The sequence below is a fragment of the Spea bombifrons genome, chromosome 8 (genome assembly GCF_027358695.1).
Source record: "Spea bombifrons isolate aSpeBom1 chromosome 8, aSpeBom1.2.pri, whole genome shotgun sequence".
Classification (NCBI taxonomy): domain Eukaryota; kingdom Metazoa; phylum Chordata; class Amphibia; order Anura; family Pelobatidae; genus Spea; species Spea bombifrons.
The window spans coordinates 1,917,208-1,929,604 of NC_071094.1; the positions used below are offsets into that span (position 1 = coordinate 1,917,208).

Below are 12,397 nucleotides of genomic sequence, written 5' to 3' on the forward strand. Positions count from 1 at the left end.
TTTATCCCTAACGGCAGTAGCAGCGGACGGGAGCTTTGTTATGTTATCATATCCCAATTTACTACTCTGCTGAGCCACTTGGGGGCAGCAGGGAGGAGGGATGTATCAGGAAAGGGCATGAAAGTCCACTGTGAACTTGCATGCCCTCATCTGTAATTTACAAATGTAACCCAAGCAACATTCAAATAGATTGTAAAATAATGGTGATAATAAGTAAATTATTTTTGTTAAACGCCCCCCACAGGATCCCCTATTAACAAGTGAGGGGGAACAACGATTGCTCCTCCCACTTCCTCTAGTAAAGTTAATTTTTATCTCATTTGTTCCAATAAACTCCCTTTATCCGCAGACCTGGAGCCGCCGTTGCTGTCAGTCATGTGACATTTTGGGTGACTTTCCCGGCTCAAACACCACACTGAGCTGATGCTTTATGGCAATGCTAATGAAGTCCGTTCCTCCGTAGACTTCCATTAGTCAGAGAGTCCGGCCATTTCATTGTTTCCCACAGGCAGTATGATAAGAAGTCGGGGTGTTTGTTTAGTAGATCGGGGATCAGAAAACAGAGCGAGAACTCATACAAACGGCTGATATGCAGCTGCCTGAAAACGTTATATTATGGGGTGAAAACTGTATTTTTTTCTTACTTTTAACTCATACAAGTTGTAGAGAAAAGTTTATACAATTTTATGATTTATGTGAAAATGATTATCATGGCAGATCTTATGAGGCTCTTATATGTTTTCAGAAAATCCTGTGTTATTACAGCTGTTGGAAAGTAAAGAGAACACGTCGGACTCCTCTCTGTTCGCATAATAGAGACAGAGTCTTATTAATCTTCGGCGATGCCCAAGGCCTTACCCATGGCAGCACCACCACTACCCACGCTGCAGATCGGTCCTTAAAGCTGAAAGCCAGGATATGATGTCATATCCCAGAGATGCGCCTTTTGAAGACGAGTGGCCCCATTCGTCCCCATCTAGTCGCCCGTTTCTTCTACTCTAAAGACCCAAACCTTAATCAGTCGTTGGTCTCGTCTTAGATTCAGGAGCCGTATGTCTATCCCATGCATGTTTAATACCCCCACTGTATTACCCTCTACCACTTCTGCTGGGAGGCTTATCTATCACCCTCTCTGTGCCCTCTAGATTTGTTTCTGGGTGGTTGTTATCAGGGTTACTTTTGGGATTAGTAGTCTGGGTATTTTGAGACAATGTATCCTGTTTGCCCCCTGAGTCTGGCCGCTGGGGGCTGTTTCACACAGTAGCCACGAAATCTGGATAATGTCCTCGTTATCCGTTAATCTCTCTAAGATTATCCCAGTTCTGGACCTTATCTGTCACACATTTACGGTTTATACAAACGGCGTCTAGACGTGAACAGACCTTGCGGCCTAACAGAGAGACATAAACAGAGATTACGGAGAGAAGAGGGATTGCGCCATCGAGACGTTTATTGAATCGATGGGAAAAAACGATGAGTTTTAACCAAAGATATAAGGAAATAGAGAAATAGGGGGTATGGCGGGGGCTTCGAGAGTTTGGGGTTCACTGTAATTCACCAACGCAGAAGCAGCAGCCCTGCTCCTGCAGCTGCCCTCCTCCTCCGTGGTCTGAAGCAGCCAATCAGTGGCAGAAAAGTGTTCCCTCTGTAATCACCCATAGGGTAAAACCTTAAGATTCTGCCCATTCCCCCTCGATACCCTGAAATTGGGGTAAAAAAAACTCTACTATTTTTCATGTTCTTTACATAAAATTAAATAAAAAGGCCCGTAACCCGTGGTCGGGAGACGCAGCGATACTTCTGGACGGCGACCGGCATTTTTCATACATTAAGTAGACGTCTGATTTACTGATCGCGCTGGGAGGTGTGGGGGTACAGCGGGGGGGATCAGGCACCCCCATTCAGTCTGGCATTTCTTTGGGATGTAAAACAATGTATTTATATATTTAGAAATCAGATAAACCTCTGGCGGTGTGTGACCCGGGAATATTAAATATTACGTCTATAAATCACACAGCAGCTGCTGTTTAGCTCGATGTTTTGTGTTCAGGCCAAGAGCAGCCTCATGTGCCGCGGATTCTGCTGCCTTTCACTGATACGTTTATAAGATGTCCCATTTCTCTCCATGACCATAACCCCCAACGCTGGATACAGTAATATAACCCCCCACACTGTATACAGTAATAACCCCCAACGCTGTATACAGTAATAACCCCAGCGCTGTATACAGTAATATAACCCCCAGCGTTGTATACAGTAATATAACCCCCAGCACTGTATACAGTAATATAACCCCCAACGATGGAAACAGTAAAATACCCCCAGCGCTGTATACAGTAATATAACCCCCAGCTCTGTATACAGTAATATAACCCCCAGCGCTGTATACAGTAATATAACCCCCAGCGCTGTATACAGTAATATACCCCCAGCGCTGTATACAGTAATATAACCCCCAGCGCTGTATACAGTAATATACCCCCCAGCGCTGTATACAGTAATATAACCCCCAGCGCTGTATACAGTAATATAACCCCCAGCGCTGTATACAGTAATATAACCCCCAGCGCTGTATACAGTAATATAACCCCCAGCGCTGTATACAGTAATATAACCCCCAGCGCTGTATACAGTAATATAACCCCCCACACTGTATACAGTAATAACCCCCAACGCTGTATACCGTAATAACCCCCAACGCTGTATACAGTAATATAACCCCCAGCGTTGTATACAGTAATATAACCCCCAGCACTGTATACAGTAATATAACCCCCAACGATGGAAACAGTAAAATACCCCCAGCGCTGTATACAGTAATATAACCCCCAGCTCTGTATACAGTAATATAACCCCCAGCGCTGTATACAGTAATATAACCCCCAGCGCTGTATACAGTAATATACCCCCAGCGCTGTATACAGTAATATAACCCCCAGCGCTGTATACAGTAATATACCCCCCAGCGCTGTATACAGTAATATAACCCCCAGCGCTGTATACAGTAATATAACCCCCAGCGCTGTATACAGTAATATAACCCCCAGCGCTGTATACAGTAATATAACCCCCAGCGCTGTATACAGTAATATAACCCCCCAGCACTGTATACAGTAATATAACCCCCAGCGCTGTATACAGTAATATACCCCCAGTGCTGTATACAGTAATATATCCCCAGCGCTGTATACAGTAATATAACCCCAGCGCTGTATACAGTAATATACCCCCAGCGCTGTATACAGTAATATAACCCCCAGCGCTGTATACAGTAATATAACCCCCCGCGCTGTATACAGTAACATAACCCCAGCGCTGTATACAGTAATATAACCCCCAGCGCTGTATACAGTAATATAACCCCCAGCGCTGTATACAGTAATATAACCCCAATGCTGTATACAGTAATAACTCCGATGATAACCCATTAAATGCCACCTGCAGCCTTTTTTTATTGTGAGATCTTTAAAATGTTAATCGCTAGAACATTTCACGGATCCGTTTGTATTTCACATCTAAGACGGGTATTTATATCGGCTTCCACAAAGACCGTGTGAAAAATGTGCCCCGCTGCATATTTTTAAGGCCGGGGGGAGCCATCGGCCTTCTGGGGAATAAAACTTATTGACAGAGATATTAAATAAAATAAAAAAATATTTGGCTCACATTTCCAAGGATTTAGGTTTCCAGCGTCCAGACGCGCATGTGTGCGGCCCAAGAACCCAGCTGGGATGTCAAATCTCATTCATTTACATACTAGATTATATTTAAATGCAGAACAGTTTTTTGCAACAAATATTTAGAAATAGGGCACAAAGGCACATAAAAAGTCTATGGAAAGCCCCGCCCCCAGCCACACCTCTAACCACACCCAAACACAAAAGTATCCTTTTTTGACTATTTCCAGCGTTGAGAAGTTTGAAACACTGGAGTGCGGGGGGGGGGCTGATTGCGTCAGTCTGGGATATACCATCCGCCCGTAGACCCGGAGAAGAAAGTACTTTCTCAGAGACCCAGTAATTAAGTGGGGTACCATCAGTCCCCTAATACCCTGCAAACCTGATCATATCGTTGAAATAGAGGGCATTAGACCCCTGAAGCCTTCTAGATTGTAAGCTCCTTTGAACAAGGCACTGCTTATTATGACCCTTTGTACAGCACTACAGAATATGATGGCGCTATACAACTCAGGAAATAAGACGCCCCCGTTTCTCATGCATATTATGAGAAACATACAATTCTTTGTATCGCGTACATACGAGAAACATTCGATGCGCACATGTCTACGCGTTTCTTATTTTATTGTTTATTTTTTTGTAAACTCGCAATTAAAGGTCTCTGATCACAATCCAAAAGACAAAAAAAATAAGGTAAAAAAAGGATAAAAGGAGTCATTAATATCGTTTTCTTTCGCTCAGTCCATATTGTGGCCATTAATTTTTACGTCTGTTGTTTCCCGTGTTTAAACAATTTTTTTTTTAATAAAATAAGATAAAAGCCGTAGGAAAGAAAAGAAACAAAGTAACGGGAATTGTAGGGGGAGAAATAGTTTACGAGTCGCTACAGTAATTAGGAGACCAGATGCCGATATTTTTCTGATCCTGAGATATTATTACCGGGCTGATAGCTTTTTTAATCCTTTGCCAAAAATGTTTCACTAAAGAAACTTTTCTACCTGAAAATACTATTTTTAATTTTATTCCAGAAAAAAATAACATATTTTAAACTGAGAATTTCTATATGTAACAGATTTGTTCATTCAATTATCATATAAATAATCACAGATTTTAAAATTAAGGTTTCTTTTTTTCAGGTACTTATAATATTATAATATTTTTCCTTTCCATTGTTAAAAAAAAATCCTACATCTCCTTCCTTCCATGTGAAGAAGAGGCCGCTGAGGTCCTGAAAGCTTACATATATGTCATATATTCTTCTGCGCTATTTTCCATATTATTGACATACCAGGAGCTTTATGTGGATGATGGGGATTATAGTTGGTTATCCCTTCTTTTATTTACTCTTTGTTATAGGGGGCAGTAATTGAATTTGCTCCATCAGGAGGGCAGAAGAGGTTAACCTCATCTCTGTATTCTTTGCTTGTGTGAATGGTAGGTTGTCAGGTCCACCGGTTTCTTGGCTGAAGTCACCAGGGGTTTCCGAATCTTTGATGTGTAAAGTATTTAACCAAATGGGTCCAGGAGCTCTAATACCCTAAACAGACACATTGATCTGCCCCTAAGGTTAGGCAATGGGGCATGAAAAGTGTTCGAGTACCTTGACCTCAATGAGGCATGAGCATCCCGAAATTCAGTAATGGTTTTCAAATCCTGGGAGGGACGTCCACTATGGCTGCTCGGGGGACACCAGCTTCATAAATTAAATCTTAGACGTGATCCGAGGCTTGGAGGAGATGGTTTGCAAACACGCTGCGTGGGATCCGGATACATTGTATAAGCAAGAAAAATATAGGAGAGGAACTTAAATCCTTAAGTGGGACATAAGGATCGGGGAAAAGATTTTAATAAGGAAATGGTTAGAGCCACATTGGTCCAAGAGAAGTTGTAGGGAGTAACCGTCATTGGGTCACGTAAGAGGTCTCGGGCAAAATATTCACTGTAATTGGGGTGGGGTTCTGAAGAAGAAACCTTTAAGGGAATGTTTTTAGAAACACTAAGTCACTAAGAAACACCTAGCCAACCAAGTCAAAGATCGACCTTAGAACAATCCTCATTCTAAATGGTTCTGCATTCCAACGGAGTTTCAGGAGCTTGTGAATGCTTCCTTTATATTTATGGATGTTGTGTCCAAAAACTGGATGCCCTACTCAGCTTACAATGGGGTTGTGGTGAGAACGCACAGTACTGGAGGACACGAAGGGGCTTCTTATTGCAGGGGGCAGAGGGTCTGCCCTCTGTCGGAATTTGCACAGGACCTGGTACCATATTGGCTCATTGGGCCGCTAGATGGAAATCAAACAATGGCCGTTCTTTAAACTTTATTGATTTATCACACTTTACTATCCTTCATAGAAGAACCTCCTTAATGGGATTCATTGGAAAATTGTTTAGCGTGTTACAGGAGGACCTGAAGATGTCTCTTGGTGTCTCTCCTAAGATGAATGTGAGAATCAGTCTAGGCTTTAGGAACGTGTCGCAAATAGTGGACGCGTTCCCTAAAGGTAAATTACACCTGATTTAAATCAGCGCGTAGAACAAAGGCTAAAGGTGTGAGCCGTGCCGCCCCGCGGGTGAAGCTGTGCGCCTGGAAGGGTAACGATGATTCAGGGCTGTGAGATGATACAGGGGATAAAATTCCAAGATATCTCCAAGATTTATAATCTCTTAGGGAGCTTTAGAAAGCACCATGTGACCAGAGGGATATCGCAGGAATGTAAAGCATGTGTCTATATAGCTGCTGTAAATTTTATTTTCCTGTGGGGTTTGAGGCACTAATAGGTTTCATTGTTGGATACACGGTCATGCTAGCTGTGCAGGGTATTGGGACAGTGGAGATCATACTGTCTAATGTTTATGACAGTGTTCTATAATGGTGGGTTTCGGAACAGTATAATGTTCTCTGGCAGTAGATGTCAAACTGCACAATGTCCTGTGGCAGTTGGCTTTGGGGTATCATAACTGGTTCTCTAAGGCTTGCTGGAAGGTCTTGGTTGTAACCATCATGGAGTTCCAAATTCTCATCTGGTTCAGTAGAGTTCTACAAGTCCCAACAGACATAGCATCGAACAAGATGGTGTCATAACCACCGAGGCGACTGTCCAGGCTGCCTTCACGGGGGCTGCTGCAGACTTTACGTTGGGTGCCGCGATAAGGCAGGTCATGGACATACGATGTTGCAACAGTATCTCTTCTTGGCACCAGCTGGTGAAAGGCACACAACCTTTCAGAATTCCTCTTCTTCATTCATATTCTCTCTCCGGCACAGATCATCCGCCGGTTACAATATCCCGTTAATCCGCCGCGGAAGAGCCTGCTTCTCGCTGAGTCTGATAATCACGCGTATCATGTTTCCAACAAGCCTATAAACTGTAACCAACTGAGCCGGACCTGTTTAAAAGGATACGGCATGGAATTCATTTCTGCCCGGATTCCGTTCTAGAGTTCTGGGTTTTCACGAGTTCCCCTTATTAACCCCCTAGCGCGTTCTTATGCTTCGAATAGAATACATTAAATATTCACTTCTTTGGGGAAAGTTTTTGGAAGTTCGACGCTGTGTGGGCCGGCGGCCAGGGAGCCGCAAACTCTCAGCCAAGAGCAGAATGACAGCTTTTTATCGGAGGTTAAGCCTATTTTATAGGACGACTTTAATGGACTGGCTGAGTCTTAATGCACTGCCTGGTTAATTCACTTGTCCTGCGCACCTTGTAAAACCGGGAGACCTCGACTAACCTAGAACGTTACTAAATCAGAGCCGTCAATCATCATTTTGATCCTTGGAAGCTGGGCTGTTAAAAAGGGAAAGCAATTATTTTTATATTGTTTTTTTAACCACTTTTTGCAGCTCTGGGAAAAAGTTGGGAAATTCTTAAGCGAATTAGTTTTTATTTACTAAATAGCGAGTTATAAAATTTATGAAGAGCTGGCCCTGGTATGATTCATGCATGAGTTACATTTTTTTTTATCCTACCACAATTCACAGTTTAGGGAATAAACCCCATGGGATAAGCATATGGCACCCGGATCTAAGACAGGACCAACGACCGATTAAGGGTTGAGTCTTTACATGATATAGGAAAACCCCTCTTGAACTTGACTGGGCGCTGGAAAATACTGGTCCGCCATACTGGTGGACTGCTTTGAAATATTTCCCCCTCATATACTAAATAAGCTTTGACAATGGCTGCCAAATACACTTTGTAACAGAAGAATGGAACTTCAAATTCATGTTCTGAAGTTCTAGAGGCTTAATAATACTTAACCCAACCTATGATGATCTTGACCTTCCATCCTAGTCCATTGACCCCATCCATCAGCTGGTTAAGAGACCTCAATTAGGACATAAAGTCACCAAGAGACAGTGCCTCCCACCTCATTACTTCTTACTAATTCTGCTTCTTGTAAAAAGAATCCAGAGAGAGGAAGGGTGGTCTTTAACATTAACATCAAGACCCTAGAATTGCACCCTCCCTGGAGACCTTAACGAGGAGCTCACTGGCGTAAGTTTTAACCCTCTGACAGTTGAGGTTATAGACGTATAACCTCTGTCAGCTGTGATGTAGCCCAGATGCTTGGAATTCCAAGGTCAGGAGCAGAAGACCTTCCAAAGTCAACATCAGAATATGGACCAACCGCGCAGAACCCATTTGTGTACAAAAGACAAAGACAATGATACAAAAGACTTGTATTTATGGAACTATGAACAAATAAGACCTCTTTTTTGTTGAATTATCCTTGGGTTAACCCTCGCTATCCTCTGTGATATGACTTTAGCTAAGATTGACATTGAACCTTCCATGTCGGTCTTTTGGAGGGAGGAGAGGAAAGTGGAGTAAGAAGTGATACCGTTGTTTATCAGTTTACATTTGTGTTGTATAAGCTGTTAAACACTATATAAATAGGTAAAATAACATAAAAAATAACATAAAACATATAATAAATTAATACCATAAAAGAGAAGATATACTTGAATCAAATTCTGTCCCCGCTATAACTATGAATATATATACAGTATATAATAATTATATATATATATATATATTACTGTATAATGACCAAAGAATATAGGACTAAGACATAAGCTTTCAAAAAAGGCCCTTTCTTCAAATATGCGAGGGGGGCTTTGTCTTCTTGGAAGTGGAATGCCACCTTGTGGTCAGATACAACATCATGGGAGAAATGTTGCCGTAAATCGTGTAATATAGGTAGATATATATTGTGTCTGGATAAGCCAGCTGTGCTGAGACGTCAGGCTTTGATTGACTACTACGATCGGCATTCCTTCTGCTTGCTGGGAACCCTTGCCTCCGGCCTGATATAAGACGATAATAGGGATAGATGTATCGGTTGTGTACATTTTGAGAGAGTTCACTGTAGGACACGGGGATAAATTGACATCACGTAATGCGGTGGCTTTGGGGTGAGAGTTCCTAATCCTCACAATGACACTTGATGTGGAGTAGTAGATACAGATGAATTTCCCTGGGGAGGGTTAAGATATATGACGGCTTCCTTCTACGTTAAATACCTCCTTCTCTAATTACATCCGTGTATGACCCCGAGTCTCAGGTGAATCCCCGCAGGGCCATGGAAGTTTTTTTTAGTGGCAGAAACTGCAACACGCATGATATTCCCGCAAATAACATTTACGGCCCCAGCGGTGGGGTCACGAAGAGGGCCTCTTGACCAGTAAGCAACTGGAAGGGTTAGCTCCTTAAAAGCCGAAAGGTTTAGTCGAAGATTGTCGTATCTGGAAACTACGAGGGTCATTACCCTGGTCTCGGGGTGAGAGGGCAGGTTATTGGGATAGATGGGGCTGAAAAGAAACGTTCTCAGCCCAGAAAGGGCCAATACTCTCAGCAGTTACATGCATCTCAGGGATATCTCAGGGTTCCAATTTAGAACCAAGTGGCACAGGAAGTTCTCTAAGAGGGATTGAGAATGAGAGGTAGTTAATTGTTTGCCCGTGCCACGGCAGGTGTGGTATAGTGGCAGAGGTGAAAGGTCGGGAGAAGCGTGATTATTGGTGACCAGGTCACACACGACCAACCTGAACTCTGTGGCTGTCCTCATATTTCACAGCGAGGAGACGGAAGGTGTCTGCGATGTTCTGTTTTTTATGATCTGTCGGCCATGACATCCATGTTTCTTGATGCTGTTTCTCATTTAAGTTCCCTGTTTTTTTTGCAGAAGAGGTAAATGTTCTGAAGTCTCTCGTCCTCCACTCTGCTGAACTGGTCAACGTCTCTCTCGCCTCGGAACACGCTTGCCCATCCCTTGAATTGGGCCAGTACTCTACGCTGAGCGTTCCCAGCAGGACGGCGTTTGGGGATAGGTAAGTGAGTCATCGTTCTGCACACTGACTTGCCTCTCTAGATTTACCGTACATAAGCAGCCCTCGTCCTGACTAAAAGGACTAGGGCCAAACCTTGGCTCATTGGTCTATCAGTATAGACCTCTTGAGGTCAAACCAAAGGTCTTTAAAATGAATTGTTGCAACTTTTAGGTTGAAACATTGTCAGAGTGGTAACATTGTATTTTGGTGGTTTTTAAGTGAATGTAGCACGGGGAAAACATTTTTGGACCTTGGTCTGTGATGGGCATTAGAAAGAGAGCCATACTTAAGACAGGGTTTGGAAAATCTCGTGAGTCGGGCTCGCCATGGCTCGTAAAATGTAACATTTCCATTTGGAATGTCTAATTAAGAACCCTCCGGTTGGTTAATCACGATACCGAATGTTCGCGCACCTCAAATAACCCATTTTTAAAGCAATGTTGGTTAATCTTTATTTTTTTCTGGAGAGGGTTCCCCTGTAGACAGTACATTGCTGGACCTGTCGTTCCTTCTTGTCTTGCCGCAGTTTTGCCGACGAGTTGTCCGTTCTGACCACGTTCCGCTCGCCTATGTCTGAGGACACTGGTATTTTCACGATCTTGAACCTTCATGGAGAAGTGTCCTTCCAGATCCGGATTAACCCGAATGCCCTCATCTTCATCTCCAGCCGTCGCGGACACTACGAGTGAGTAATATCTGAGTAATCACTCGTCTCGAGCCCCAAACTACCACCGTCCGACTGAGGTGGGAGCCCGGGGGACATATATATTTTTGGAGATATCTCAGATATTTAAAATAGCTGTTTACTGGAATAAAGCATGTGTTTAACTCTTTGTAACACACGATTCATTACTTTTTTTCCTGTCTGTTCAGGTTTCCGGTTCCCTTCCTCACAGACGGTAAATGGCACCGCGTGGGACTAGCGATCTCTGCCAAGGGGGTCTCGCTCCACGTGGACTGCAAACTGGTAGAAACTCTTCCTTGGTCCAACTATTTTGGCCTGGGCGTCAGCACCGATGGGATCGTGATGCTCGGAGGTCTCATCGAACCTTACGACGTCCCATTTAAGGTAATGATATGAGGTCTCCTCCAGAACTCTTTCTGGAGTCCATGTTCGTCTCTTTTGCTCCGGTTCTGATCCTGATTACATTATCCATGTTTGTTAGAGATGCTGTGGGGGGGCAGTTCTTCTCCATCAGCCTGGGTCGAAGTGGCCAAGAAGAAGAAGACACGTTCTAGATTAACAAAGCGCACGTTTTCTGTGGAATCTAGAATATCAGTGTAACTGAGATAAAAAAAAAACGAGGACTTTTATTGAGCAGTTTTATTCAGTTTGTAAAGTAAAGCCCCCCGTATGTTGGCGTTATAGAAAGGAGGTGAAAGGGGGTCTTGTCAGTGATGGAGTCTCTTTTCTCTGCAGGGCTCCTTGCAGCAGCTGCTCTTTGTGATGGGAGATTCGGGAGCCGCCGGCCGCTTCTGTAAGGACTACAATCAAACCTGCCTGAGCGGCTTCCCGGTGGAGCAGTACCTGAACCTGTCCCGGAGTGAGCGGGGCGCACGCCTGCACCCACAGTCCAAGGTACGGACCCAGACCAACGGGGTCAGGCTGGATTTTTCCTTGGGGCGGGTTCCTTGTGCTTCTGATTCTGGATTTTGATGGAGCCACGTGGATGAGTCCAGATGTGTTGGAAGGGAATATATTGGTGGCTGCAGTAGGATTGAGTACATCTGGATGACACATGGTGCTCTACTCTAGGGTCACATGTCATCGATACACAGTGCTGTACTGTAGGTTAATACCATCTGTCCCATTTTTCAAAGCATGCTGATGTAGTCATTATTTTGGAAGATAAATCTCACCGTAGTCTTGCTTTACCGTGTGCAGTAAAGCACCTGTCAGAAAGCGGATGTTCTGAGTTTTCGTGTCGTCGTGCGAGAGTTCGCGAAAAGTCGTGGGGTGTTCATAAATATACCTTTTTGACTTTTGCCCAAAATTAGCAGGGCAGCAAATCGATAAAACCATAAACACGTTATCACTTGTAATCTCATAACTCAAACCGCATGGCCAGAAACGGCCCCCCGACGCCGCATCAAATGCATCCCATCTGCCGGGGGAGCTGGTTTGTGTTTGCACCTCGAGCAGGAGACCTGAGCTGGGGTAATTTTAAGGATAAAATACGGAAACCATCACAGAACGATGATAAAAACATTTACTTCATATCAACACACACGACCGTTCAAAAGTTTGGGGTCACTGAGCTGCTTTCATGGAAACACAGCGTGCCATTGGAACACAGGAGTGATGGGAGTGATAAAGGGCCATTGGAACACAGGAGTGATGGGAGTGATAAAGGGCCATTGGAACACAGGAGTGATGGGAGTGATA

The 12,397-nt window shown here is 43.7% G+C and overlaps 1 protein-coding gene across 1 annotated transcript in view; it reads left to right on the forward strand.

The window, feature by feature from the left end:
- The window catches only part of LOC128503163 (collagen alpha-1(I) chain-like), a 58,945-nt gene that overhangs the window by 20,318 nt on the left and 26,230 nt on the right, over nt 1–12,397 (forward strand). Inside the window, exons 2-5 of the mRNA XM_053473194.1 lie at nt 9,867–10,011; nt 10,538–10,696; nt 10,885–11,080; nt 11,432–11,590. Coding sequence (XP_053329169.1) covers nt 9,867–10,011; nt 10,538–10,696; nt 10,885–11,080; nt 11,432–11,590 — 659 coding nt within the window. The remainder of the gene's footprint in view (nt 1–9,866; nt 10,012–10,537; nt 10,697–10,884; nt 11,081–11,431; nt 11,591–12,397) is intronic.